General features: G+C 52.7%; 1 protein-coding gene across 4 annotated transcripts in view; it reads right to left on the bottom strand.

Moving 5' to 3' along the window:
• Positions 1-1,227: 1,227 nt before the first annotated feature.
• The window catches only part of MMD2 (monocyte to macrophage differentiation associated 2), a 32,664-nt gene continuing 7,412 nt past the window's right edge, over positions 1,228-26,479 (bottom strand). The window contains exons 1-7 of one of the 4 annotated variants that reach the window (XM_072942118.1): positions 20,320-20,430; positions 16,231-16,312; positions 14,546-14,706; positions 11,583-11,657; positions 5,927-6,028; positions 5,099-5,168; positions 1,228-1,650 (exon numbers count right to left, since the gene is read on the bottom strand). In XM_072942118.1, coding sequence (XP_072798219.1) covers positions 1,447-1,650; positions 5,099-5,168; positions 5,927-6,028; positions 11,583-11,657; positions 14,546-14,706; positions 16,231-16,308 — 690 coding nt within the window. In that variant the 5' untranslated portion in view covers positions 16,309-16,312; positions 20,320-20,430 and the 3' untranslated portion in view covers positions 1,228-1,446. Of the gene's footprint in view, positions 1,651-4,082; positions 4,171-5,098; positions 5,169-5,926; positions 6,029-11,582; positions 11,658-14,545; positions 14,707-16,230; positions 16,313-16,544; positions 16,607-20,319; positions 20,431-26,479 lie in introns of those variants that run through there. The other 3 variants (XM_072942117.1, XM_072942116.1, XM_072942119.1) reach the window with 3 other exon arrangements.

The raw sequence follows: 26,479 nt of genomic DNA, 5'->3' as shown, positions 1-26,479 counted from the left end.
ACACACGCACACACACACACGGGTAAGGGGACAAAACATCCCCCAGGCACCTCCCAGCTCAGAGCCCGCCTGTCTGAGGAACAGGTCAGATGACTCCATGCCGGCCTGGACGTGGGACTCCTGACACCAGGGCCCTGAACTACCCTGGAATGTGCTGGAACTAAGCACAAGGCATCTCGTCCCGCCCATGTGACTCTGGATGGGAGTCGGAGAGGGAAGCCCGTCTAAAACGAAACAGACCCTTGATCCAGAGGGACCCGGGGCTGGGCCTAGACCCCCAGCAAAGGTCCGCGCGCCCTGCGCGGCGTGCTCGCCCGGCCCTGGGGGAGTGCTGAGGGCGGGCCCCTGGAAGCCCTGCTGCTGGGCTCCTGGAGGCCTCAGAGGCTGGGTATCCCTCTGACGCTCTGCCCAGGTCCCTATCAGACTAGCCAAGGCCTTCCCTCTAGGGTTCATCAGATCCAAGCCTCCAAGGGCCGCTGATTGGTGCCCGGCAAGAAGCTCAATGCTGGCATCACAGACCCTAAATCTGGAGCAGCCACGCAAGTGCCTGGGATCTGCTTACCCACCTCCCCACCCTATCCCCGCCCACGAATGGCTCTCATAGCTTCTCTGGATTTTTTTGGCAAGAGAAGAAATGGCCAAGGAACAGCTTCCCACCCCCAAGCACTCACCCCTCTGCAGTGAGAACCAGCTGTGGTGGAACAGAACGTCAGGGGCTGCTCTGGGCGCACCTCCGTCTCCTGCGTCTGCCCCAGACTGCCCACTCCGGGAAAGAAGCATGCTCCCCAGCACGGAGACATTGAACTGGTCTGGCCAGGACCCCACTGCACAGCACACGGGCAGGCAAGGCAAAGAGGTGCCATCATGAGTGCCGAGTCGGTTGGTAGTGGCTGCCCAGAGCCCTCTTGAGAAGAAGTCAGGTAGCACACCATGCTGCAGCTGCTTGGTGACGTCTGCCACGGTCACGGCTATCCGCCATCCCTGAGCTACAAGCTGGGTGACCTTCCCTGAGCAGGGGACAACTCCCCAGCCAGGACTCTGGTGGCAGAGAAGGAGGCCCTGGCCACCCATGTACCAATAACCCACCAGACACCCTGACAGATTTCTCAGGACCTTAAGAAGCACGTATTGGCCCATCAGTCCTCAATTTGCCAGCCCCCTTTTCTGACGATGTTAATGTTGGTTGTATTAGGAAACACTTGTCTAGAATAGAAACAGATTACAGGGTTAACGTCTCCTCCGTAAAAATGACTAAATGCTTTCTTTCTCTCCTAGGACTCAAGAGATGGTCTGGCTGTCACCAGAAGTAACCTTGGGCCCATCAGAAGGTCTACCCGTGGGAGGGCAGATGGGCCTGGGCTCTGTGCTCTGGGCTCCAGTTCACAGAAACGCTCCCCATGATGCTCTGCTCCAAAAGCCTAAATGTCCTGTGCAGTCTGGGCCACCTCATTTGGACACCTTGGCCTGCAGGGTGCTGGGCAGATACAGGTACCTCCAGATGGCATAGTAGTGGGTACCAGCACCAAATGCCACAAAGAGATGCCAGATGGCGTGGGCAAAGGGGATCCTCCCGTCACTCTTGAAGAACACCATGCCCAAGCAGTAGAAGACCCCTCCGGTCAGCAGCTCCCAGATGCCCTCGGTGTTGGGCTGTCAGCAAGGACAAGAGCGAGCACAGGTCAGAGAGCAGCCAGGAAGACCAGGACCGCCCGGCCATCCCCCCCGGCCCCCCCCGAGACGGAGACACGCGGATGGCGGGGAGTCACTACACGGTGATGTGGTCATTTCTCCCCAAATTCATCCTCACATGTAACATATTTCTACCAAAATCTCAAAGAACATTTTGTAGCTTTTTAGCTTTTCTAAAAAGTAACACAGCTGGGTATATCCCCAAAGAAGCAAAAGCAGAGACTCAAATAGATACTTAGACATCATTATTCACCGTAGCCAGAAGGTGGAAGCAACCCGAGTGTTCATCAACGGAAGAATGGATAAGCATAATGTTATTCATGTTATTTTATACAATGCAATATTACTCAGCCTTAAAAAGAAAGGAAACTCTGACACTGGCTACAGCGTGCATGGACCTCAAGGACCTTACGCAGAGTGAAATAAGCCAGACACAAGAGGACGGATACTGCAGGTTTCCACTTAGGTGAGGTCCCCGGAGGAGTCAAATTCATGGTCAGAGGTAGAAGGGTGGTTCCCAGGGGCTTGGGTTAGGGTGGGGAGTCAGCATCTAATGGGTGCAGAGTTTCAGTTTGGGAAGATGAGACAGTTCTGCGGATGGAGGGTGGTGAGGACTGCACACCCGTGAATGTACTTCATGCTCATGAATTGTACACTTAAAACAGGTTCAAATCATAAATTGTGTGTCTATTTTATCAAATTTTTAAAAGGCAAACATATCCATGGTGGAAAATTTTACAGAAAAGCAAAAAGTAGTTAAGAAGAAAGTGGTGCTGGTAGCCCTCCGAGGTGAGCATGTGAACACCTGGGTAAGCGGCTGGTTGCAGGGGCTCAGGCAGATGGGGAGGGACTGAGGAGTGAGAAGACCCGCCTCCCCACCTCCCCCAGGCCCACGTCCTGCAGGCGTCACCGCTCACCACCAGTGGCGGTGTTTCAGAGTGTCCTTCCAGAACTGTCTACATACCCACGATATATATACATACTTCACATGCATGTACAAATACAGAGAACTCATCGCTTCAGAGAAGGGGGCTCACACCATCCCTGCCATTAGGCGATGTCACTTTCCACAGTGTTCTCTCGTGGAGGTCAGTCTACACCCCACGAGGAGATCCAGCGTGGTCTTTTTTTTTAACCATTTTGTTTATTTATTTATTTGGGGGAGAGGTGTTGATTTTTTAAATTATTATTGTTATTTTTCTCTTTATCAGAGGTACTGGGGATTGAACCCAGGACCGCGTGCGTGCTAAGCACGTGCTCTACCACTGAGCTACACCCTCCCCACCCCCACCTGGGACTTCTGAACACCTGAGTTCATTGCACATATGTACAGGTATGTACCCAGTTCCCGAGAGGACGATGCATGAACATTAAGGACATACTGCGGTGACACCCCTCCACACTTAGGATGCGCCAGGCCCCGTACTAAGGGCCTTACATGAATTACCTAATGCCTCCTCCACAACAACCCCGTGGGGCGGGTATGACTCCATGTGACAGGCATGGAAACGCCCATGACATTGCGCCACGTGAGAAAAGCACATTGCAAGACAGCACACACAGTGTGACCTCATTTTTGTAAAGGAAAAGAGACAAGTCAATATGTCTGCATAGCCACATTGACTTGCATAGAAATAAAACATGGAAAAGATCCACAAGGACCCGTGAATGGTGGGCGCAGCCAGGGCATCCCACTGGGGAGGAGGTGAGGGGGGTTTCAGTTCTTTTATACATTTTCAGACAGGACTTATATTTCACAGTGAGTATATATTTAAATATACACTTCCATGTATATAAGTATATGTATATATGTGTTTAAATTATGTAATATGTAATTGATGGCTATTACATAATTTAACAGATGTAACTTAATTATACAGATATAAACAAAAATAAACTTGGGGGAAAAGGCATTTGTAAAAATGAACACAAATCACAGGGAAAATACTGAGTAGGAAGCCTAACGGGGCAAGACTTCACCACCAAGTGTTATAATGCAGTTAAAAGCATGAGGGAGAATGACAGTCAGTGAATTAAACAAGCAAACGGTAAAACTGTATTGACTTTAAAAATACAATTAAAGCTGCAGCAAGTGAAACGGTTTGCTACTAGCATGAAAGTAGGCCGATCTATGAAACAGACCCCCATGTATGCATATGAAGATAACACATGATAAAGTGAGTATTTTTAAATGGCACATAAATAATTGGCTAGTCGTTTGAGGAGGGATCGTCATTTCCATAAGAAATTGCAATGGGAATACAGAGTTAAAAATTAAAAGTTAAACCTTGAAAAGAAACAGGAGAAAATATAGGTAAACACTTATATAAACTTAGAAAAGGGAAGATCTTTCTAACCATCATAGTTAAGACAAAGCCATAAAATTAAGGGGAAAAAAATACCTGCTAGATGTGACTACATAAATTTTTAACGTCTGCCAACAAGAATCATTTAGAAGTAAGACATATAATGGAAAAGAATCTGAAAAGAAAAAATATATATGTATGTATATGCATAACTGAAGCACTTTGCTGTAGACCTGAAGTTAACATTGTAAATCAACTAAACTTCAATAGAAAATAAAATTAAAAAAATAAAAGTAAGAAACTGTTATCTGGCCTAGGGAGGCACTAGGCAGGCTGAGTTGGCTGTGCCCATGTGACAGCTGAGGCTCAGAGAGGAGAGGGGACCCATGCGCACACACACGAGCTGCCTCTCCTTCCTGGTGGGGGCCCTCACTCCCCCTCTCTGCAAGGCTCCCCCACTCACAGGGCGAGGCGGTGCCGCTCAAAGATCCTGGCCCTTGGGGTCACAGGTTACAGGGCTAAACTTCCAGCTTAGCCCCTAGGGGTCACCTCCCCTCTCAGAGCCTGAGCAACCTCATTCATGAAACAGAAGTGGTCCGTCTCCAGGGACACCCGGGACGGGGAAAGCAAGGTCTTGTGAGTAAGCTTCTTGCCCACCCTAAGGGCTCAACACGTGCGGTAAAGTCACCCTCCTGTGCCAGGAAGCCGTTCAGGATGGGGAGGACCCGGAGAGGGTGTCAGAAACCTGAGACTGTGACTCCATCGCCACCTATGTCATTTAGACTTCACTCAGTTGCAGGCACTGTTCTAATCATTTTCCACGGGGTTTCTTATTTAATCTCTAAAGAGATGGGAAAACTGGAGCCCAGAGGGACTAATGAATTCACTGAAGGTCCAGCGGAGAGAGGAGGTGCTGGAGAAACCAGGGAGCCAAGTCCTGGGGTTCACCTGCACATTCTTCTGCCTCCGTGGGCGAGTCATGCTGGCCCACGGGCCTCAGTTCCCCGTGTGCCAGAGAAGAGGCTCAGCCTGACAATGTCTAGAGTCACCCTGCATCCCCTGCGGGCAGGCACGAGGCCCTGCACCAGGCACGTGGGACTTACCATGGAAAGGATGACCAGGGCAGGGAGGAAGCCCGTGACCGTGTAGCAGAGCAGCTCCACAAGCTTGTACCTGCCGGGAAGACAAGCCGTCTCGGCACAGGGCAGCCTCCCCGTGAGTCCAGAGTCCCGGCTGTGGGTGGGAGGGGACGCCCTGACCGGAGGAGTAAGAGAAAGGGGCTCTGCCCCCTGCCGAGCCCTCCTGGGCTCAGATTCCACCCTCTCCACCCAGCAGGTGCTGGCAGAGTTGCGCGGCCCCGGGCGGGTCTCCTTCTCCTTCTGAGACCCAGTTTCCACATCCACGAAATGACACTGGAGGATGGCAGACGCTGGGAACAGCATGCCTATGGGAACCCACCACGCCCAAGCCCAGGGCAGGCATGGCTAGTCGATCCCAGCACCTTTCCCACAGGATCCAAGCACACTCGCCGTTGATACCGGCTGCACCCACGGACACCTGTCTGCTGCCCCGGGAGATTCCAGGGGTCTGTTCCTCCCTCTCACTTCTCTAGCTGTGTTCCTCCCCCTACTTACTCACTCCCACCCTGCAGGATGGGAGTGACGGGAATGGGGAGCTCTCGGAGCCTCTCCCCCTCTTCTGCTAACACAGCTCAGGGAAGGCAAAGAACACAGCACAGTTCAGTGAGTCTAGGAACCTACAGTGTCTTTTTTTCTACTCTTCAGGTGGACCCTACGGGCTGGGGACCTGGTGGCTGTCCTCATGTTTCCGGGGTCATCCTGGGGTCTGATCTCACCAGGGCCAGGGAGGAGACCCTGCTGGAGGCACCCCGCCCTCCTGAGCCGCCTGCCCCCCACCCAGCCCTGGCTTACCGCTCGTGGAAGAAGAAGACATAGATGGTGCCGACAGACGCCATGATCCAGACCAGCCACCGCATGTGGGAGGCCCAGGGGCCCAGCTCACGGAGGTTCAGCCTGGGAGGGAGAGCCGAGGGCACGGCCTGAGGGGGGTGCTGGGACCTCGCCCTCCACAGCCAGCCTGCCACAGGAACACTGAGCCCAGAGAAGCCGTGTCCCCTGGGGCTCCACGTGTGGGACATGGGCTCACACGGGAAGACACGTGGAGAGACAGAAAAAGAAACCAAAACAGTAAGCAACGATTTGAGGAAAATTAGCAAAAACTGATGATGCCCAAGCATGAGGGAGAAGTGGGAATACAAGTGAGTAAAGGCCATTTGGAGAACCTACCAAACTTTGACGGGCACGTGCCCAGTGACCCAGGTACTGCAGGGCCAGGGGCCAGCCAGACACACGCTGTTTTGTGGGCTCACAGAGGCACAGGACAGGACCTGCCCCGCGGCATCCGTCCCAATAGAAGAGCCTGCAAACCACGCACTGTCCACCCAAAGGCGGGGAAATAAGGCTGGCGCCCCCCTGTGCGGGTTACCAGGGCCCCGCCCCTCCCTTCCACACTCCCCCTCCCTGCCGGCTGGGCGATAACGGAGCGGGGCCCCGTGAGCATCTTCCTCGGCAGCCGCACAGCGTTAAGTGCGTCAGCAGAGAGCGGCGGACAGACCGCAGGAGGAGCGGCCCCTGCTGCCCGTTCTTGCGGGCCTCTCCCCAGGCTCCCAGAACCTGGGCTTTGCTGCCCGCTGCTTGGTCCAGCGGCGTCTCCAGGGCCAGGCGCCTGCAGGGCCCAGGCGTCTCCCGCATTTGGCCTCCACGTCTTTCCTCTCGCTGTTGGCGTGGGTAACAGCAGTGCAGCCGGGGACCCCGCACAGGGCAGGCTGGGGCCCCGGCCCCACAGCTGCTCCCACACCCACTCTTCAGGTCCACACACACGCAGCCACGGGGGTTCCCAGCCAGCAGCCGTCCGCACGACGAAACTGCACAGAAATGCTCTAGGTTCCTGCAGAGGGGGGCTGTTTGCAGCAGCTCCCCCGGCGCAGAGCAAGTGCTGAAGCCTGGTGCCTCTCCCCCTGCCCCCGGGACGGCCGATTTCCAGTATCTTCTCTGCCATCCAGTGCACCAGGGCCCTGCGCTTTCCGATGAGGTGCGATCTCAGCCCCGGGTGGAGGAGGGGGCTGGCAGTACTGGTCCCTTCTATCTGCCAATGCTGGATGCCTTGGAATTGTCTTTGACCCTCATTAGTCAATTCTCTGCAAATTCAACCCTTCATGTTAAAATTTCCATGTTCAAATCATTGTATGGTTTCTGTCCCCTGACTAATAACACACCGTCCTGTGGGACGTTGACAATAGTTTGGAAAACATGAAGATGTTCTGTTTGTACTTACAAGGACAGATCTCCAAGACACAGTTCCGGGGCAGGGGACGGTGGGGGCAGGCCGGGGCTGAGTCAAGAGCGACATGACTGTATTATTTGTACATGTGAAGGTAAGTGTGAATGCACAGAAACAGATCTTAACCCATTCCCAAGTGCCAAGAGCAGTTTCATCTAGAAAGGAACAATTAATGGTCGGGGCAGGGGGGTGGTCCTTTCAGGTTTTTTTTCCCTGGAATGAATTTCTTGAATGAGAGTATCTTTTGTAAAACTTCTGGAAAAAACGTAACCTGCTCAGAGTCCAATTGTTATTATAAAGAAGTTAAGTAATGTTGGAAAGTTTAAAGGTAAAAAAATAGTAATAACTCATCTCATTACCAAAAGGAACCATCAGTGAGCATCATTCCAGATCTCCCCAAGCAGACAGAAAGACGCCGCCCATGAGGACAAGAGTGAGCTTAAAGTGGGATCGAGGAAACGGCAGAGGAAAGGATGGAAGAAGGCGAGAAGTGGTGAGAATCAAATTAACTTGCATCATTCTTCATTAAAAGTATTACATTTAATTTTAACTGGACTTGAACAGAAGAAAATGAAACCAAAAAACTTCCTGCTCAACTTCAAACAAGTATCTCCTCTTCCTGAAAGTCACTTTTGACCCTAAAGATAAATTATGAAAAACGCCAGGACGCTGGGGATTTTAGTTTACGTTTCCATTGTCACTGCTGTCGGTTCGCCCCCTGCCCTGGAAGACAGAAGCAGCAGCCTCCCCGCGTGCTCCACCAACAGCCCACCTTCCTCGGGGACACTGTTAGTTTTACATTCTCAAGGTTTGCACCGTTCACATGCTGTTCTATAACCATAACCCGCACGGCTGCTTAATGCTGGTCCGGTGTTTAAAGTGTTCAGCACCATTCTTGAGTTCCTTTCTCTTTTTCCATCTTCTCTTAATTAGCTAGATTTTGTTGTCAATATGGTTTTCTTTTTTTCCCCAAGAACTTCTCATGGGCACTGTTTTCCCTGCCTTTCCATGCATGAGAGCGGTTGCTTGTTTTCACAGCCACACGACACCCTCACCGATAGCTTATTCTGAGGTGCACCTTCAGCGGACTGCAGGCCTCCACGTGCTCCAGCACTCACGCTGCTGTGGCCACGTGTGGAGGCCAGACGTTTCCCCCTCGGAAGAGATTTGCTTTTCCAGCCTCAATATCTGAAGCATCTGTCTGTCCTTCATTTCCACCAGCTTCTCTCTGATTGCTTTAAAGTTCGGCTTTTTTTTTAAAACAATGTGCATTCTCCTGATTCTCTTGTCTTTGTCAGTATTTGATTTGCAGTCTTTTTTTTTTCCCTCACTGCAAACCAGCACTTTATAATCTCTTACCATTCTTCTCATTGGAGCCTAATGAAAAACTGGTTTATACAATTGGATTCTCATAAGATTATTAATTATTAATTTTGTAGGGGGGGTAATTGGGTTTATTTATTTTATCTTTAATGGAGGTGCTGAGGATTGAACCCAGGACCTTGTGCATGCTTATTTTAGCACGTGCTCCGCCACTGAGCTGCACCCTCCCCCTCTGCAAACATTTACTTTTATCCAAAGGTTATGTTTTCAACATTACATCCGTAAAGGCATGAAGCAGTTCTGCTTCTTTACACAGTAACATATAAGCTACGAGCAATAACATCCGATTTGCAGTCGTTTTTACACAGTTCTTTGCTGATTCCTTCCATCATAATTAGCTTTGGTCTCCGACTTGTTGACTAAGGTGTGCTGTCTCCATTCCCATTTCTGCCCATTGCGCGGTCCTCTCATCTTTGCACTCTTGTTTAGTTACCTCCGTTTTCTGGTCGCGTGGGCTTGAAGTCCCTGCAGGTTAGCAGGGCCAGCAGTCAGAAGAAACCCTGGAACTTGCAGCGGGGGAGCAGGAGGACAAGCTGGACCTGCATCAGCCTCTCGGTACCAACCTACACGATGCGGGCGACATGCAGAAGCTGGGAGACTTGAGCTTGGAGCTGCACGCGGGCGGACGAGCCTTCAGATCAGGGCAGTGGGTGTAAGCAACAGCCCCAGTACTGCACACCAGGGGGCGCTGTTTCCCTTCCACCTTCCCACCCGGCATGCACGGGGGACGGAATCCTAGAAAATGTGGTCCAGCTCAGAGACACAGCGGACACAGTCCAAAGCCACCGGCGCCGCTGGACGGCTGTGCCCCAGGCGCTGCCCCCATTACTCACCTCCTCACCTCACACGTTTCGCACGGAACCTCCTCTGGCGGCCTCCAGTCAGTAGAGAGGAAAGACCAGGATGCCCTTGCAAGTGTGAGTTACCGGCAGGAACCCCCAGGGTGGCTGCTGACGGGTGAAGCAGAATCTCATGCATCCTGCTGCTGCTCCACTCTGTTCCGGAACCTTCTGGCTCTCGAATCACAGCACCGTCTTTTTCCTCGTCCAGCAGTGGACGTAATTTTTCTTTTGCCCTCCTCAATCTGTATAATTCTGTTTTGTTTGTTTGCTGAAGCCTCGGGGAAGGAAGACTCTGGGTCACACTTGATTATCTGTATCACTCAGGACATGGTCCTGCCTCGTTAATCACGTGAATGACGTCTGTGCGCTGGTCACTGTGCCCTTAGCTCATCTCTCTTCGCTGCAGCACCAGCAAGGGTGCACTATCATTGTCTCCGTTTTACTGGTCAGGAAACTGAGGCTCAGAGAGACTCAGCAATCATCCCAGAGGGCATGGCTGGGAAAGCTGGTCCAGGACCAGAACTCGTGCTGTCCGACTCCGTGACTGTTCGGGGCGTCCTCTGAGCTGCGTGGCTGCCTGCACACAGGCCCGCCTCACCATGCCATCACTGTCCTGTCCAGAACCCCCTCTGTCGACGAGAGCCTCAGTGTCCTGGCCCCACAGAACATGCCCAAAAGGGGAGGGGAGGGGTCCCTCTCCCCTCACGGGGCTCTGCAGGCTCCCAGGCTCCCAGCACGTGACCTGACCGGAGTGTTTCTTTATTCCAGGACTTCCGAAAACCCTGAGGCACTGGCTGGGGGAATTTAACTGGTATAAACTGTGCAGGGTGACCCAGCAACAGTTAACCAGATGGCTGAGGCCCGCTGCCACCACCCAGCGTCCAGTTCTTGGCTCTCCCCAACAAAGACCGGCTCGCCATAGGAGCCCTGCAGTTTTGGTAGATCAAAAAAGGGTTGCCTCTTAACAATTTCACCTGATTCGAGCCAACGTGACTGAGCGCCTGTGCTGAGACACCAGCAAGGACAGTCAATGCAGCCCTGTTTGTTACAGCAAAGAAAGGGCGTGTCCCAAGGTCATAAATACCCATAAATAGCGTGGCCAGGGAACATTATGCTGCCATCAAAAAAGAGTACAGAAATCTGCAAAATACTAATGTGGAAAGATGTCCCGAAGTACACAACTAAGAGAATGAAAGCAAACTACAGAGTCTGTATAGCATATTTCCTTTTGTATTAACTTTACATTTTTTTTCATTTTAGTGGGGAGGTAATTGGGTTTATTTATTTTGGGAGGAGGTACTGGGGATTGAACCCAGGACCCTATGCATGTTAAGCATGTGCCTTACCACTTGAGCTATGCCCTTCCCCCGATTTCCTTTTGTATTACAAGTACGAATGCGTCAAAAAAGTTTTTTAAATTTTCACCAAAAAAAATAATAAAAATAAACTTGTGAGGGGGAGGGTTTAGCTCCGTGGTAGAGGGCATGCCTAGCATGCATGAGGTCCTGGGGTCAATCCCCAGCACCTCCATGAAAATAAGTAAATAAATAAACCTGGTTACCTCTCCCTGCTCCAAAGCAAAGCAAAGCAAAGCAAATTAACTTGTGAGCCATAAAAAAGCAGGAAAGCAGAAAGAATAAAAAAAAATTAAAAATAAAAAAACAAAAGGAAAACAGTAGGAAAGTATAAGTATAAATTTATAAATATAAAACGTGTGTATTTACATATTTACATACGCATCCCATGTAAATGTATGTCTATATAGATACACACACACATACACATTCGCTCTGTTCTGCACAAAATCACTCCAGAAGGACACACGGGAAACGGGAGCCACGTAGTTGCTTCCAGGAGGGGGACTGGGTGGAGGGCACCTTTCACCTGCATTATTTTGTGTTGAGCCAAGATACCACCCAACTGGATACAAAAAGAAATTCAAACAAAGAATAGAGAGGAAGTCAGCCCCCCCACCCCCCCGAGGCCCCGCAGAAACACTCACCAGGGCGCGTAGGAGGCCGCGATGAAGAAGTAGATGACCATGCGGTCGGACATGTGCAAGCAGTGCTCCACGGTCCTGCGGCGAGAAGGCGGGTTACAGGGCTGCCCTGGACAAACGTGCTTCGGGGTGGCCCGGGCTCAGGACTGACGTGCCTCTATCCAGCCACGACCCCTCAGGCCTCAGCGTCCCCATCTGTGAGTGACCAGACCAGTGATTTTCCCACCAGGCTCCCCGTCACCCTAGGGGTTGAATGGAGACGCTGCAGGGGTCCCGCCGAGGACCCTCCTCCCCACCCCCGCCATCCTCCTCCCATGATGTGGTCAGAACAACTCTGCACTCTGTCCTATATACTGGGCTTCTGAAAAGATTTCAAATGATAAAGAATTCAGTGGCTTAAAAATAAGAGCAAAACACAGACTCACAGATATAGAGAACATAATAAACAAGACAATAAAAAGAAGGAAAAAAACAGATACAGAGAACAAACTAGTGGTTACCAGTGAGGAGGGGGTTCGGGGAGGGGCCAGATAGGGGTCGGGGAGTCAGAGGGACAAGCTATTATGTACAGAATAAATGAGCTACAAGGAGGCACTGCGCAACACAGGGAGCAGACCCAGCGTGGCGTCGTAACCATAAATGGATTATAACCTGTAAAAAAAGTCGTGACTCACTATGCTGTACACCTGTAACTGACGTAATACTGTACACCAACTATACTTCAATAAAAAATGAAAAAATAAACAGAAAATGCATATGCAATAGAAGCATAGCAAACAGAAGAAAACATGGAAAATTAAATGCTTATTTATTCTATTCACCTTTCATTAAAAAAAATAAGAGCAAAACCAACAAATCTTGGTGCTCCGTGAAGACCCTCTGGGAGCCAGCACTCAGGTTCAGGTCCGGGCTCCGGAGCCAGAAGACCTGGGTTCCAGTCCAGCCCTACCAGGTGGAGACCACGACCTTGAACAAGTCACCACCCTCCTGAGCCTCAGTTCCCTGGTCTGCGGAACAGGAGGGCACCAACAGCCCCGCACGCACGGCCGGGAGGACTCGGCGAGCCAGGCCTCAGCACAGCACACAGCAGCCAGTGCTCATTAGCATCGGCCTGCTCCTGCTACAACCTCACCTTGAAGGGCAAGTTACAGTCCTCGGGTTCTCAGTACGTCTGAGCAGGGCGGCAGCCAGCCGTCACAACAGCCCCGAGGGGCCCCACCTGCTGGAATTCACACCCCTGTGCGCCCCCCCCCCACCCAGCGAGGCGGGCAAGTGCATGGAACCAGCAGAAGGGGGCAGAGATGATGGCCTGTGGTTTCAGAGGCCAGAGCATAAACCATATGACAACCTCTGCCTTGTTCTCTGGGATCACAGGCTTTGGGGGGAATGAGCCATGTGGCCGTGGAGAGGTCCACACGAGGACTTTGCACCCCCTAAACCCCAGCACCCATTTGCCAGCCCTGTGAGGGAGCCGCCTCAGAAGTGGCTTCTCCAGCTCTGTCAAGCTTCAGGTGCCGGCGGCCCCAGCCAGCATCCTGACTGCATCAGGAGCCTTGGGCCAGAACCACACAGCTAAGCTCCTGAGGGAGACTGGGGCCCAGAGGCACACGGGGAGGAAGGCTGCAAAGAGAGGCGGAGGTTAGAGTGATGCAGCCACAAGCCAGGGAACCGTGGGAACTGCCAGAAACTGGAAGAGGCGGGAAAGAGCCTTCCCTAGGGGCACGGCCCTGCTGACACCCCGACCCCGGACCTCTGCCCTCTGAAACTATGAGAGATTAAGTTCCTGTTGTTTCAAGCCACCCAGAGTGTGGTAATTCATCATGGCAGCCACAGGACACCCATTCAGCAGGTTCAAGCAGGGCCCACGGAGAGAAAAGAATGGGGACGGGAGGGGGTGGGACACAGCAGGGTCACGGGGCTTCTAGGGGCAAGAGGGGCCTTGGACGTGGGGACCAGTGGTCACTGAAGCTGCTGCAATGGACCAGGCTGTCCCCTGACTTTGCGTGGGGGCCCTGGAATCCAGGAATCGGCTCTGGCTTGGACACGACCAACTCCGTGACCTGGAGCAAGTCCCACCACCATCCAAGTTCAGTGTCATCACCCACAAGTCAGGGATTCCACAAGCTGCCACGTGGACGAGCCGATGCAAGGTGCCGATGCGAGAAGCCCGTCACACAAGGAAGAAACATCCCAAGCGTCCACCAGCGGACAAATGGATAAAGCGCGGTCCCTCCCCACAACGAATACGGTTCAGCCTTGAAAAGGCAGGGAATTCTGACACCTGCTACAGCGTGGATGAACCCTGAGGACACTGTGCTCGCAAAAGGATAAATATTATACGAGTCCACTTACAGGGGGCACACAGAGCAGTCAAATTCACAGACACTGGGGAGTTAGCATTTCATGAGGACAGAGTTTCGGTCTGGGAAGGTGGAAATCTGTGGACGGACGGTGGTGATGGCTGCACAACAGTGTGAACGTACTTAATGCCACTGAACTGCACACTTAGAAATGGTGAAGATGGTAACTTTTGTGTCATGTGTATTTGCCACGATTTTTTTAAAATTAAGAACACAACAAATCAAAATTAAAATCCAGGATTCTAATGGCAGAATTACTGGACCGATCAGGAGTGACATCTGCAGAGCGCAAACACCCAGGGTGCCCAGAGGGGGAGATTAGTAGAATGGTTATGAGGGTCCCTGATAATGAGCCTGGGAGGGAGGGGCCTGCCCCTCGGCCACTCAGAGGTGAGCAAATGAGGATCACATGGGTGGTCCGCCCAGGTGGGACTCAACTCCGTCTGCCAGAAGCAAAGATGGCACAAGGGTCTTCCGTCCTGGGTCCCTCCTGGCTCAGCCAAGTGTGCCCAGAAGCATCCTGCCTCACCCTCGGCCCGCCGTGGGCTCCGGCCCCTGGTCACCCTGCCGGGCACGCGCCTCCTCCCTCGGGCTGGACGCAGGTACCTGAGGTGGCTCTTCTTCCAGGAGATGGTGTGGAACACGGTGGACACCACAAAGAGCCCACAGAGGCCGAGGCCATAGATCCAGGCAGAGATGGTCTCCCAGTCATCGTCCGACAGGAAGTAGAGGTTGGAGCTGCCAAGGATGCTGGGGATGATCCAGAGCTGGAAGAAGGGCAGAGGGGCTGCCAGACCCACCTCGGAGTGGGGTCTGGGTGCGTACTGTGCCCTGAGCAACCCGAGCCTCTTACCCAGACCTGCAGGTCTGACAGAACTTCCCAGATGGAGGGAAGGTTCCAGACCTGCCCTGTGTGACAGAACTTCCCAGATGGAGGGAAGTTTCCAGACCCGCCCTGTTCAGCAGAACTTCCCATGACAGCAGAAACATTCTAGACTTGCATTGTCCAATGTGGGAGCCACTAGGCACATGGAGTTACTGAGCACTTGAAATGTGACTTGTACCACAGAGGACCTGAAGTTTTCATTTTATTTCATTGTAATTGATTTCAATTTCAATTCCAACAGCTGCACGAGGCCTGTGGCTACCATACTGGACAGCATAGCTCTAGAGGATGCAGTGGGAAAATGGAAAACCAAATCTTCTGTCTTCAAGAAGCATCTCTGGAAATATACACAAAATGTTATGATAACTCACAGAGAAAAAAAATGTGACAATGAGTGTGTATATGTCCATGAATGACTGAAAAATTGTGCTGAACACTGGAATTTGACACAACATTGTAAAATGATTATAAATCAATAAAAAATGTTAAAAAAATAAAGAATCAAATTGGCCAGCACCTTGATCTTGGACTTCCAGCCTCCAAAACTGTGAGAAATAAATTTCATTTATATATAAAAAAAAAGAAGCATCTCTGGCCACTGCCCCCACCCTCTGTGTCCGCTGATGCCCTGATAAGATCCCCAGGCAGGCCAGGCTGCCTCATGCCACTGCGTTGCTGCACGTGTGGTTCTCTCTGAAGAATACATCCCTCCCACCATGTCCACTTGAAAACCCCCCACCCTGCAAATCGTGGTTTATCCAGTGTTCCCTCTGAGAAATCTCAGAACTCTGCAAAGCACTGGGGGCAGGAGGCCCCTGGAAGGGTCTGCCCAATTCTGGGTGCTGGGAGCATGTTTCCTAGAGAGAGAGGCTCCAGCAGCTCCAGCCAACAGAACCGTAACGCAGGTGGCACAGGTGATGGTAAATTTCCTAGCAGTCACATTTGTAAAAAGAAAAATTAAATGGGTGACACTAATTTTTACAACATATTTTGTTTAGCCCAATAGATCCAAAATGTCATTTCAACTAGTAATTAATATACAAATTATTAAGGAGAGTTTTACATTCTTTTTTCACGCTAAGTCTTCAAAAGCTGGGGCGTATTTTACACTCGCAGCACACCTCAGTTCAGATGAGTCACATTTCAATCGCACGAGGCCAGTGGCTACCAAGCTGGACAATGTGAGTCTACATCTTAAAGCAAAAGAGAGGCACGCTCAGGGCCACTGTCTTCCCTCGAGGTCCCACTCACTCCTCCTAGGGCCACGGAAGGCTTGAGGAACAGGCCCCTTGGGACATCGCCGTGGAATGGAGACCCTGAATCTCTCCACGGGCAAAGAGGCTGCCCCCCCGACCCCCACCCGGAAGTGTCCCCCTCAGCTCTCAGCCCCTCCAGGCCGACTCACAGCATGGGTGGCGCAGTTGGCGGCATGTTCGTACTCCGTGGGCTGGTACCTCTTGTGGGCGGGGACTCGGTGGTTCATAAACCTGGAAGGAGACACAGTTCCTGGAAGCTTGGCCGGGAAGCCGGGAGCCGCGCTGGTCACAGAATTCCCAGGAGGCCTGAAGACCTCGGCCCCCTGCTGGTGACGGGGGGGGGTCCTCTTTCCCTCGCCTCCCGTTTGCCGCCTCTGCTTCCCTCCCTCCCTCGCACCCTCTCTCTCTAGTACACTTCTCCTGGACTACCCGACACTTTGTGCCTAATCCCCAAAGTGCTTACAGAGCTTCGCTAAATACTGGGCTGCCTCTTCACTTCCTGTTGTCAATTTTCTTTACGCAAACTGACACACAGTATAGCTCCCAGGGAACAGCCCGGTGGGTCTTACACCGTGCACGCCCAGGGGACCACCGTCCCGAGGGGCTGGAGCTCCATGGGCTTCTGGCCTCCAGAACCGCGCGAGACCAAATTTCTGTTGTTTCGGGGCACTAAGTGTGTGTTCATTGGTTACACTGCCCTGGACACACTAACACAGGTACACACAGTGTTAACTTCGATGGATTCTGCCCAAAAGCCCCCAAAAGAGGCTGTGCTAATTTACAGTCCCTCCAGCTGGTCAGGGGGGTGGGGGTCAGAGGTCCACTGTGAAGGGGCGCGGTGGACACCCTTCCCCCGGGGGGGAAACCGCCAAGTCCCCCCCACCTGCTGCGGGGCTGCCCTCTCTGTCCCCTTAACAAACACCAACAAGCCATCGGTGGTGCCAGCCACTGGGGTCCAAGGGTGATGTCACGGTTGCCATGGCGACCCAGGGTGGACGGTTATTTATTTATTTCTGGGCTCCACAAAACTCTCCTTGTCTCCCACCCGAGCTGCAGCTACTTTGAATAGGGCAAGGGGGGGGGGCCGGGGGGACAGGGCCCGGGGCCAGGGGCAAACACCCAAGAAACAGAGTTCCCACAGCCCTCAAGAACCGAGAACTTTTTCTTTAACTCCTGTGGCCTCCTTTCTCTCTTCATGAACCTCTAGGCAGGCATTTGACGAGGACAATGAATTCGTTGTTTCCGTTTCAATTTGCCTTTCAATTTACACTCAGTAAACCTTCCCTTTTTCCACTACAGCTTTTTATGAGTCTTGGCAAATGGAGAGTTGGGTAACCACCACCACCAAAAGCAAGATCAAGAACAGGTCCATCACCCACCCCAAGCCCCGAAACGCACACCTGCCGCCTGTACCCAGTCCCTCCCGCAGCCCCGTGACCGCCGCTCTGTCCCCGTCCCTGCGGCTTTGCCTGTCCCGGAAGGTCACATACACGGGGCCACACTGCAGCCCTGCAGATCTTTTTATTTTAATATCTAAAGAGGATTGATTGTATAAAGTCAAGTGTATTCTTTGGGGGGTTAATTAGGTTTATTTATTTATTTGTTTAAAAGGAGGGACTGGGGATTGAACCCAGGACCTCGTGCATGCTAAGCACGCACCCTGCCCCTGAGCTGCACCCTCCCCACCTCAAAGTGTATCCTTAGGTGAAAAGAAACTGTGTTTTGAATGCCAAACAGGGATTCACTTATTTTCTACTGAAAACGTATCTAAGGCAAACCTGGTTTATATGAGAAGAAACTGAGTTCTCCTAACATTACCATTCTTGGCCATCATCTCAACCTTTCCAGCCTTTTTTTTTCCCCCTGGTCTTCTGAGTTTGGCTTTTTTCACTCAGCTTAATGCATGTGAGATCCATCCATGCTGCTGCCTGGACCGCGGTTCCTTCCTTCTCATTGGTGGGAACCAGTCCAGCGTACAAGACGTATAATGGTTTGTCTACCCACTCCCCAGGAGAGGCACAAGGGAATGATTTTTGACAGCTGAAATGCAGAGATGAAATTTAGGATGTTCTGGACCAGAGCTGGCAGTCAGCTAGGCAGCTTGCAAGACAGTGGGAAATTTCTCTTAAAAGGGTCGGCATTTCTAGCAGGTTGCCTCTGGTTCAACTTACGGAGGGAAGTGGGCCTTCTGCTCCTCTCAGGAGAACAGAATCCCCATTCTGTGGCCAACCCTTGCCATCAGATGACCACGCTTAGTGGCCACGACACTGGGTGGGGGTGCGGTGGGCAACTCCATGTGGAGAGCTCCCAAACTGAGCTGGGAGGGAGATTAGGACAGAAAGTTGACTCCCACCCTGAACTGGAGGGGGCAGGGCTCGGGAGTCAGGCAGAGCGGGGTGGAAAATCCCTGCCTGGTCCCTTAGCTGCTGTGTGACACAGGGGAAATGCCTTAACGTCTCTGGGCTGCAGCTTCCTTGTGTGTAAAAGGAGACTGTAGCCGTAGCCTGCAGGCATCAGGAGACAGTACGGCTCAAGAGCCCGCGTGGGCACCTGGCACACGGCGGTGCTCAGAGAGTGTCCTCGCCTCTCCCTGGGAAGCTCCCCCGGGAGCCCAGGCACCGTTTTCTTACTGGTGTGCACTTTGCAGGGATGTTCAGATACTTCCCTTAACATCCCTGCAAAGTAGTTACGAATAATCCAATTTGAAGATGAGACTCACAAGAGGTCAGGCCGGTGTTTCTCAGTCTTGGCCACACATTAAGAACCACCCAGGAAATGGACGGATGGATGAATAAAGCGGCCCAACCACACAGCGGAATATTATTCAGACATAACGTCTGCCACCATCAGGATAAGCCTCAGACACACAACGCTCAGTGAAAGAAGCCAGATGCGGAAGGTCCCATGTTGTGTGGTCCCACTTATATGAAATGTCCAGAGCAGGCAAACTCATAGAGGCAGAGAGCAGATTAGGGGTCCCCAGGGGCTGGGGGTGGGGGGAGAAGCTGCTTAATGGGTACAGGGGTTCCTTTCAGGGTGGTGGCAACGTTTACTGAATACAGGTGGCGGTGGCACAACACTGTGTATGTACTAAATGCCGTTGGACGGTTCACTTTAAAATAGCTGGTTTTTGTCATGTCAGTTTCTTGGCAATTTCTAAGTGCCAAGGAAAAGGATCACCTGGGAAGCTTTTAAATCTGCCGATGCCCAGGCTACGCCCTCAACCAGACAGGCTGGACTCTCTGGGGCTGGGACCCAGGCATCGGGAATTCTAAAGTTCCCTGGTGAGAAGTTCTGAGTTAGATTCATTAAAAACCTGGCTTGTGACTAAAAGTCACAGAGAGCGGGACGAACACTAGTCACGGGAATTAACTCGAATGCTTAACAACAGAAGAATGGTAAACGCAGAAAAAGAGGCCAGAGGAAAGCAGGAGGGATGGACGGATTTGGGGGTGCTGGTCACGCATGTCTTCCTCTCCTCATTTTTTAAGTTCCAGGATTGGGTGGAAGATAATTTGACCTGTCGTGTTTGAATTTTTATAAGATGATATTCAGGTTTTACTTGTATAACTGAAAATCAGCCTTTAAACCTGTATAATGACGTGGGAAGTATGTGGCATAACGCATCTGGTCATCCTCTCCAAGAGGACTGGTTATGGATCTGGAAGCAAAGGAAGAGATGGGACAGAGCCCTTTCCCAGACCCTGAAACCAGCACTTCATTGGCCAGTGGTCAGAGCGGCCCCGGCCGCAAGTCATTCATGATCCCCAGTCCCCCTGGACCCTGGCTTTGTCGGTCCCTCCCACGTTGGAAAGTTCACACTAAGACTTTCAGGTCCCCGAGACTCCTAGGTCCCACCACCCAAGGCAACGCCCTGGAGGACTAAGAGCATTAATGCCTGTGCCAAGGCCAAGAACAAAAATGCCAGGCGGCCTCTGCGTGGGCTAGGAGACTCTGTGTTCCGGGGGATTTACTTCCTTTGTCTCACATCCCTGACTCAGTCCCTACAGTCTCCCCCCACCCCAGGAAAGCGCTCCCCATGGCCCACAGTCATCATGCCTCTGGACCTTCCACACGCTGTCCCTTCTGCTTAAAAGTCCCTTTCCCTCTTCTCCACCTGGTAAACTCCTATTCAGCCTTCAGAGCCCAGGTCAAATGGCCCCCTGGCACTGAAAAATCTTCCTCAATCCCCACCTTCATATGCCATCCAGACAGGGTTGTAAGTTGCTTTCTCTCACCTCTGGGCCACTGCTCAAGTTGCCTGCAGGAACCTCCTTCCCTCCTTTCTCTTCCTGGGGCACTCCTAGGCAGAGAGAGTGGCTCTTCCCTTTGGACTCCCACAGCTGCCTGTGCAACCTCTATCATAGCACAGATGATACATATTTGGGTGCTTCTGGGTCTGCCTTGGCCCGAAGACTGCAAACCTGGGGACTGGCCCTGATTCCTCTTCGTCTTCCTGGTATCAACACAGAGCCTGCACGCAACAGGTGATGCTTGGCAAATAACCAGTCATTTATTAAGTCATTCAGACTCCAGGTAGCAAGTCAGCAACAGTCTCAGTCTTTCAAAACCTTCAGAAACTTTGGAATAGACAGACTCCTGAGACATAGGTCTATGCAGCCAGTACCTCGGCTGCCCACGGTCACATGATTCCAGGGACAGGGCCAGTTTGCTGTTTTAGAAAAGTGGGAAGTGTGAAAGGAAACCCCCACGGAGAGCCCGGGGAGGAGGGAAATATTACTTCTTTTCTTTCTGTTTCTGTGCTGCCTGACTGGCTACCATATTCATTTACTGCTTCAATAATTTTGTTAAAATCTTCTAAAACAAAATGTTTCAAACATGTAAGTCTACATCGGAAATCAATCTCCCAGACCAGGCATTCGTCCTCCAACCTACAGCATTACAGCTGGGAGAGGGGACGGGCTGGTCCCCAAGAGAGTTCTGGAAGCCACCCAACTGTCCATCCAGAGTATTATGGAAATGCACTGCGGAGGGTCCCCCACGGACCGAGGCAGCAGAGAGAACCAGTGAGCACACACTGCCTCAGAGACACGGGGCATCACGCTCATGGCGTCAAACAACAGGATACACTCTCCGATTCTACTTTTATAAACTTTGAGAATCAGCAACAGGAGTCGTTGAGGATAAAAGCTGGGACAGTGGTAACCTTTGGGAGCAGGGGCCAGTGACTAGGGGCCATGAGGGGTCTCTGGCGACTGGTGACATTGAGTGACTTGATCTGAGTGCTGATCCCGTAGGCGCGTTCAGATTTCCAGCCATAATGGCAAGACACACACTTTCCTGGACATCATTTATCAGTAAAAGTTTTAAAGATGGAGTGGCCCCAGGCTCCTACTGACCAGGTCTGGGAGGGGTCTGGAAAAGGTGTGCTTTCTAAACCATAGCCCTGGGGTCTCTCCAGGCAGTCCCAGGCAGGGCATAAGCTTGCCCTGTCCCCACCGCTGCCTCCCTTTGGGCCTGGGCTGAACGCATCCCAGGTGTTTGCCCTCCCCTCCAGCTCCCCAGCCTCAGAGCTTCTGCAGTTTCTCCCTGTCCTTCTGACCTGGGCCCTGCCAGGGTCTGTAGCCCCCAGAGAGAAGCAGGCCTCCTCTCCCAGATGAGCGCAGACCCAGGGAAACTGCAGAGGCCGCCCCTGCTGGGCTGGGCTTGTGCCTGGCGGTGGCAGCCCCAAATCCCCGGGGCAGAGGACTAAAGAGATTTGTCCAGGAGACAAAGGGGGGTCTGTCTGTCTGTCCCACAGGGGCAAGGGCAGCCCAGGCCAGAGCTGGCCCGGGGCCGTCAGAGTCTCTCCCTTTCTCCAGCTTGGCCCCGGGCGACTTCTTTGTGTCCATTCATGAATTCACAGCTCCTCCCGGACAGCAGACAGCATTTTGGCTCAGTCTTTGGGAAACAGAGTAGGGGAGAAACAGTCCATGGGCTGGTGCCAGCTCGGAATTGTTGTGAGATCAAAATCCCAGTGGGGAGAGAGCCGGAACAGGAGGGGAAGGCGAGGAAGCTGGGAGGAGAGGGAGCAGGGGGAGAAGGGCTGAGGTCTCTAGCAGAGAACAAGTGGCATTCCACGTGAGTGGCGCCCCCCTCGGAGGTGTGATCCTAGTGGTGCTTGCCTGACACAGCTGGGGCCAGACCCCAGCCCTGCACCCCCTGCTCTGCTCCCTGGGGAATCTCCTCCCCTCTGGGATAATGAGGGTCCATGCTTCTGAAGCAGGGACCACCCCATCCTCCCTGCCTAACCGGAAGCTCCCAGAAGGTAACAGGTGATGAGATGCCACGGGAACCCAGACCTCCCGAACCAGAACCCGGGGGTGGGGCCCCCACCTCCGCAATCTTTGTAACCAGGGGCTGATGCCAGACCGAGTGGTCGCCCCGCTGCCTCAATGCTGTGGGTGCCCATCCCCCATCTCAGCATATCCAGACTCCGAGCCCGCAGCTCTGATCTGGGGGATTCGCGCTGCAACTGTAGGAGCCCAAGAGTCACTGCTCCGAGGAATCAGCCTCCATCAGTGACTCACAGGGCGCAGACGGACACCCCAGCTCCTCTGCCCTCAGTGGAGATAACTTCCGCCCCGTTGCACACTGTCTCCCAAGCACAATTAAGCTCTGGGCACCCACAGAGCAACCTGGCCCTTCACAGACCCTTTAGTGGCTGTGCGCCCTTCCTGTTCTCACTTCTGCTCTCTCCCGTTGCTGTATCTTGGGGGCTTCTCCCAAACACATCACTCGCCATTGCACCCTTGTTTCGGGGTCCGCTTCTGGGGAAACCCACACTGAGGCAGAATCTGGCAGCTAAGGATAGAGCCCCGCAGACGCCGGCCCCCAGCACGCCGGGCAAGCAGCAGCACTGCTCTGAATTATTCCAGTCCCAGCTGAGGATGCTGCCAACCCCAGCAGGCCGGGTGGCACCGCACTTCACAGTTTGCAAGCCTCACTCACACCCGCCCTGGCTTCTACCACCTCTGGAAGGGACAGGCCACCACCCTGTACGCCCTTGCTCTCTAAACCCAGGTCGCTGTGGGCTCCCTGCCCCTTCCCATCTCTGCGGTTTTCCCCTCCCTGAAGCCATGGTAGGATTCCGATCCTGAACATTTCCTCCTTCTCTCAGGGGCCACACCCAGAACACGCCGTCTAAGAGGTCCGTCCCAAACTGGAATCCACTGGGAGGAACTTTAAGAAAATCAGTAAATATGATCTCCCTCCACCCCCTCAACACCCCCACACCCCGGGTAACTTTAGCCCTTGGTTCTCCCTCCACAGGGAGTCAAAGCAGTTCTAACTCCAGAGATGAGGGGGGCACTTTCTACAGCCCATCTTCCTGCCAGAGAGCCAGGGCTCCCGGGAGCGGCCGATCCTTTCACAGCAAAGCGTTTTCTCTGTGCTCCTACTACTCCCTGGGAAAGGAGGGGCCGCCCCAGGGCCCATGGAACATGGTAGAGGCCTTGGAATGTCCCATCCCCGCCAACACAGGGCCACATGCCCGACACAGCCCAGCCCTTCCCACGGCCAAGCGTCCAGGGTGCCAGCCTACGACAGGGTGGAGCCAGGGCAGTTCCGGAGCAGAGGGCTCTGGGATCCACCAAAGCGGGTTTCCAGCCCAGCTCCATCCCCGAGGACCAGGATTCAGGCATCAACTCCTGAGCAAGGCAGCTGCCTTCAGGGAGAAACAGATTTCCCCAGAGACCTACAGCTTTCTGCAGCAAAACGCACACACGTGCATACACACACGAACACACACACAAACCCGCCCCCACCGCCACGCACACACACTGTGCACACAACCCTAGGAGCTTCCCTGAGCCCAAAACACCATCCACACATCCTAATCATATCTCCACTATGAACAGGGAGCGAGCCATTCCTTCCTCTGAGGCTCTTCTTTGAAGGAAATGAACCTTGCTTTCGTCTCACGTCATCATGAAGACCCCTCCACCGTGGCAGACGAAGAGCAGACACGTGCGGGGGTAAGAGTCTCCTTCCTTAAGAGGCTCCTGAAAATCACAAAACTGCAACCGTGGTGCAATCATTGATTCAGACAAGGGCAACCCACGGACGCGGAGAAGGCTGGTGAGAGGTTGCTGAGCAGCGGGGCAGTCACATCCGGGGGGCCCAGCGTCACTTCGCAGGCCCGAGACCAACCTTGGCATCACCAGAACGGGACCGTCAGATGTTCCGTGCCGCCCGCGGGGGATGCAAGGCCGCGTGCCGTGCCTTTCTTGCCAAGGACGTCGACCCTGAAGGTAATCTGCCTCTACAGCTGTGCGGGCCACTCGGGCAGCCACAGGCCAGGGGTGGGTAAGTCAATGTAAACTCACCAAAACTAGACGAAGTGGACAGTTCAGCTGCTCCATCACACAAGCCGCACATCACATGCTCAGCAGCGCGAGGAGGTATTGCCCGCACTGCCAGGTGTGCGGGTCTGGTGGGTCCGGAAGCAGCCCTCACCCGTTAGAGGCGTGGACTGGAGCAGCATCCCCAGGGGTTTGTCTTCAACTGCGTCTTCCCCCCCTGTGCACCTGCCAGCCTCCCTGAAGAACTCCCACTAATCTTTAAGGATCCACCCAAATGCCCCAATCTCTCTGCAGCTTCTCCTGTCCTACAGTGGGTACTTGTGGTTTCTGCTTGTCCACCTGTATCCCCTACTTAGTCAATGGCCCCGCTTTCGTTCTGGGCCACCCCTTCTCTGCTCTCACTCCATCGAGTTCAGGTGGAGCTGCATCCCATCCCTACCCCAAGCCACATCTGACTTCCAATTTCCAAGCTCCAAGAGAGGGGTTGTGATCTAAATCTCGCACAGTCTTTCCCCTGACCTCAGCAACAGGTCTGAGAATGAGCATGCAATCCAAGCCAGGACAAGGAGACTCAATTCCAGGGCTACGGTGATCCTGAAGGATCCTGCAGGAAACTCTCCATAAGGGCTGTGAGCAGTCCAGAGAACGGAGCCACCACAGGAAACGGAGCCTGGAGATGGAGAGAGACAGCGTGGTCTTCTTTGAGACCCTGGATCCAGCTGTACCTGAACCCACATACTTTTAATTTCTGAATACCAACATTTTTTCTTTCTTTCCCCTTTCCCTTCCCCTGCTGATCCCTTCCTCTTTCTCCTTCCCTCTCTCTCTCTCTCTCTCTCTCTCTCAATTCAGTTCAAATTGAGGCTTCAGTTACTTGTAACTGGAAGTCCCAAAGTTACCCTCAAAGCCCTCCTCACCCAGGCACTCAAGTAGAACCCATACCTACACTCCCAGCATGTTTATCACCAGCTCAGTCATGCATTTGTTCACATATTATTAGCAGCTGAGTCTGCCTCTGAAGTATGAGCTTCTGGAGGGAAGGGGGCAAGCTTTGCGTATGACTCTCAGCAAGGTTTTGAATGGGTCAGTGAACCAGCTAACCAACTGTGGGTGCCCAACCAGTGGACAAGTCTGGCATGCCCACCACATGCCAGACCATACCGACCCCTCAGGGGACACAGGGGGTCTGAACAGCCCTCAGCCCACTGCTGGTCCAAGCAGCCTGTGATCTGGCTGAGGAATGGTGAGCAAAGACACAGGACCTGTCTGACGTACACTCCCCTGCTGGAGACTGGGACCTCGGACAAATCTGGAGGGCTGGGCTGAGTCTGGATGAATCTGAAGGTGCATTTCTCCACTGCTGCTGGAGTGGAGTTTCCGGACAAATCTCACTCCCTACATCCCCCTGCATATCTGTCAGCTCAGGTTTCCGGTCCAGGCAGAGGGCAATGAGCCGAGACCTGCTGGTGCTGAAAGGACAGCTCCCCCAGCATCGCGTACAGCGGCAAGAGCCCCAGTCCTGCAGTACCGACCCATCATTTAATTGGCACCCACTGTTTACATGCATTAACATACCCAAGATCACACAGCCATTAAACAGAGGGGCCCCGGAACAGACCCAGGAGGTCTCTCTCTCTCTCTTTTTTTCATCTTGCATAAGACTTTTATCGCTAACAAAGACCTAGAGCACAGATCATTCAGTTCAAACACCTCGCTGCATAAGTTAGGAACTGACCACTGAGATAAAATGGTAACATTCAGATAAAACAGACGTTGATTTGTCTAGCTCCTGCTGCTTTTCTTTGAGACAGCTGCTCCTCTCCATTATGTCTTGGTCTGCACTAAACATCTTTAGTCTTTATTTCACCATTTCTATTCTGCAGTATAAATTATCAATTTGGTGTTTTGAGTGACTTCAAAACTCAAACTTTTGTTTTAAATGTAAATTTTGGCATTCATCTTGTGTCTGTGAGGCAGAAGTCATTGTTTTTGGTGTGTGTGCCAATAACTTTTTTGTCCATCACAGAGCTGTAAGTACACTACCCTTTATTAAAGAACATGTCACACTTTGCCAGAACTTTCTGTGAAGCACTTT

The sequence above is a fragment of the Vicugna pacos genome, chromosome 18 (genome assembly GCF_048564905.1).
Source record: "Vicugna pacos chromosome 18, VicPac4, whole genome shotgun sequence".
Classification (NCBI taxonomy): Eukaryota; Metazoa; Chordata; class Mammalia; order Artiodactyla; family Camelidae; genus Vicugna; species Vicugna pacos.
The sequence above is the reverse complement of the archived record's forward strand: the minus strand, read 5'-3'. Positions and strand labels throughout refer to the sequence as shown.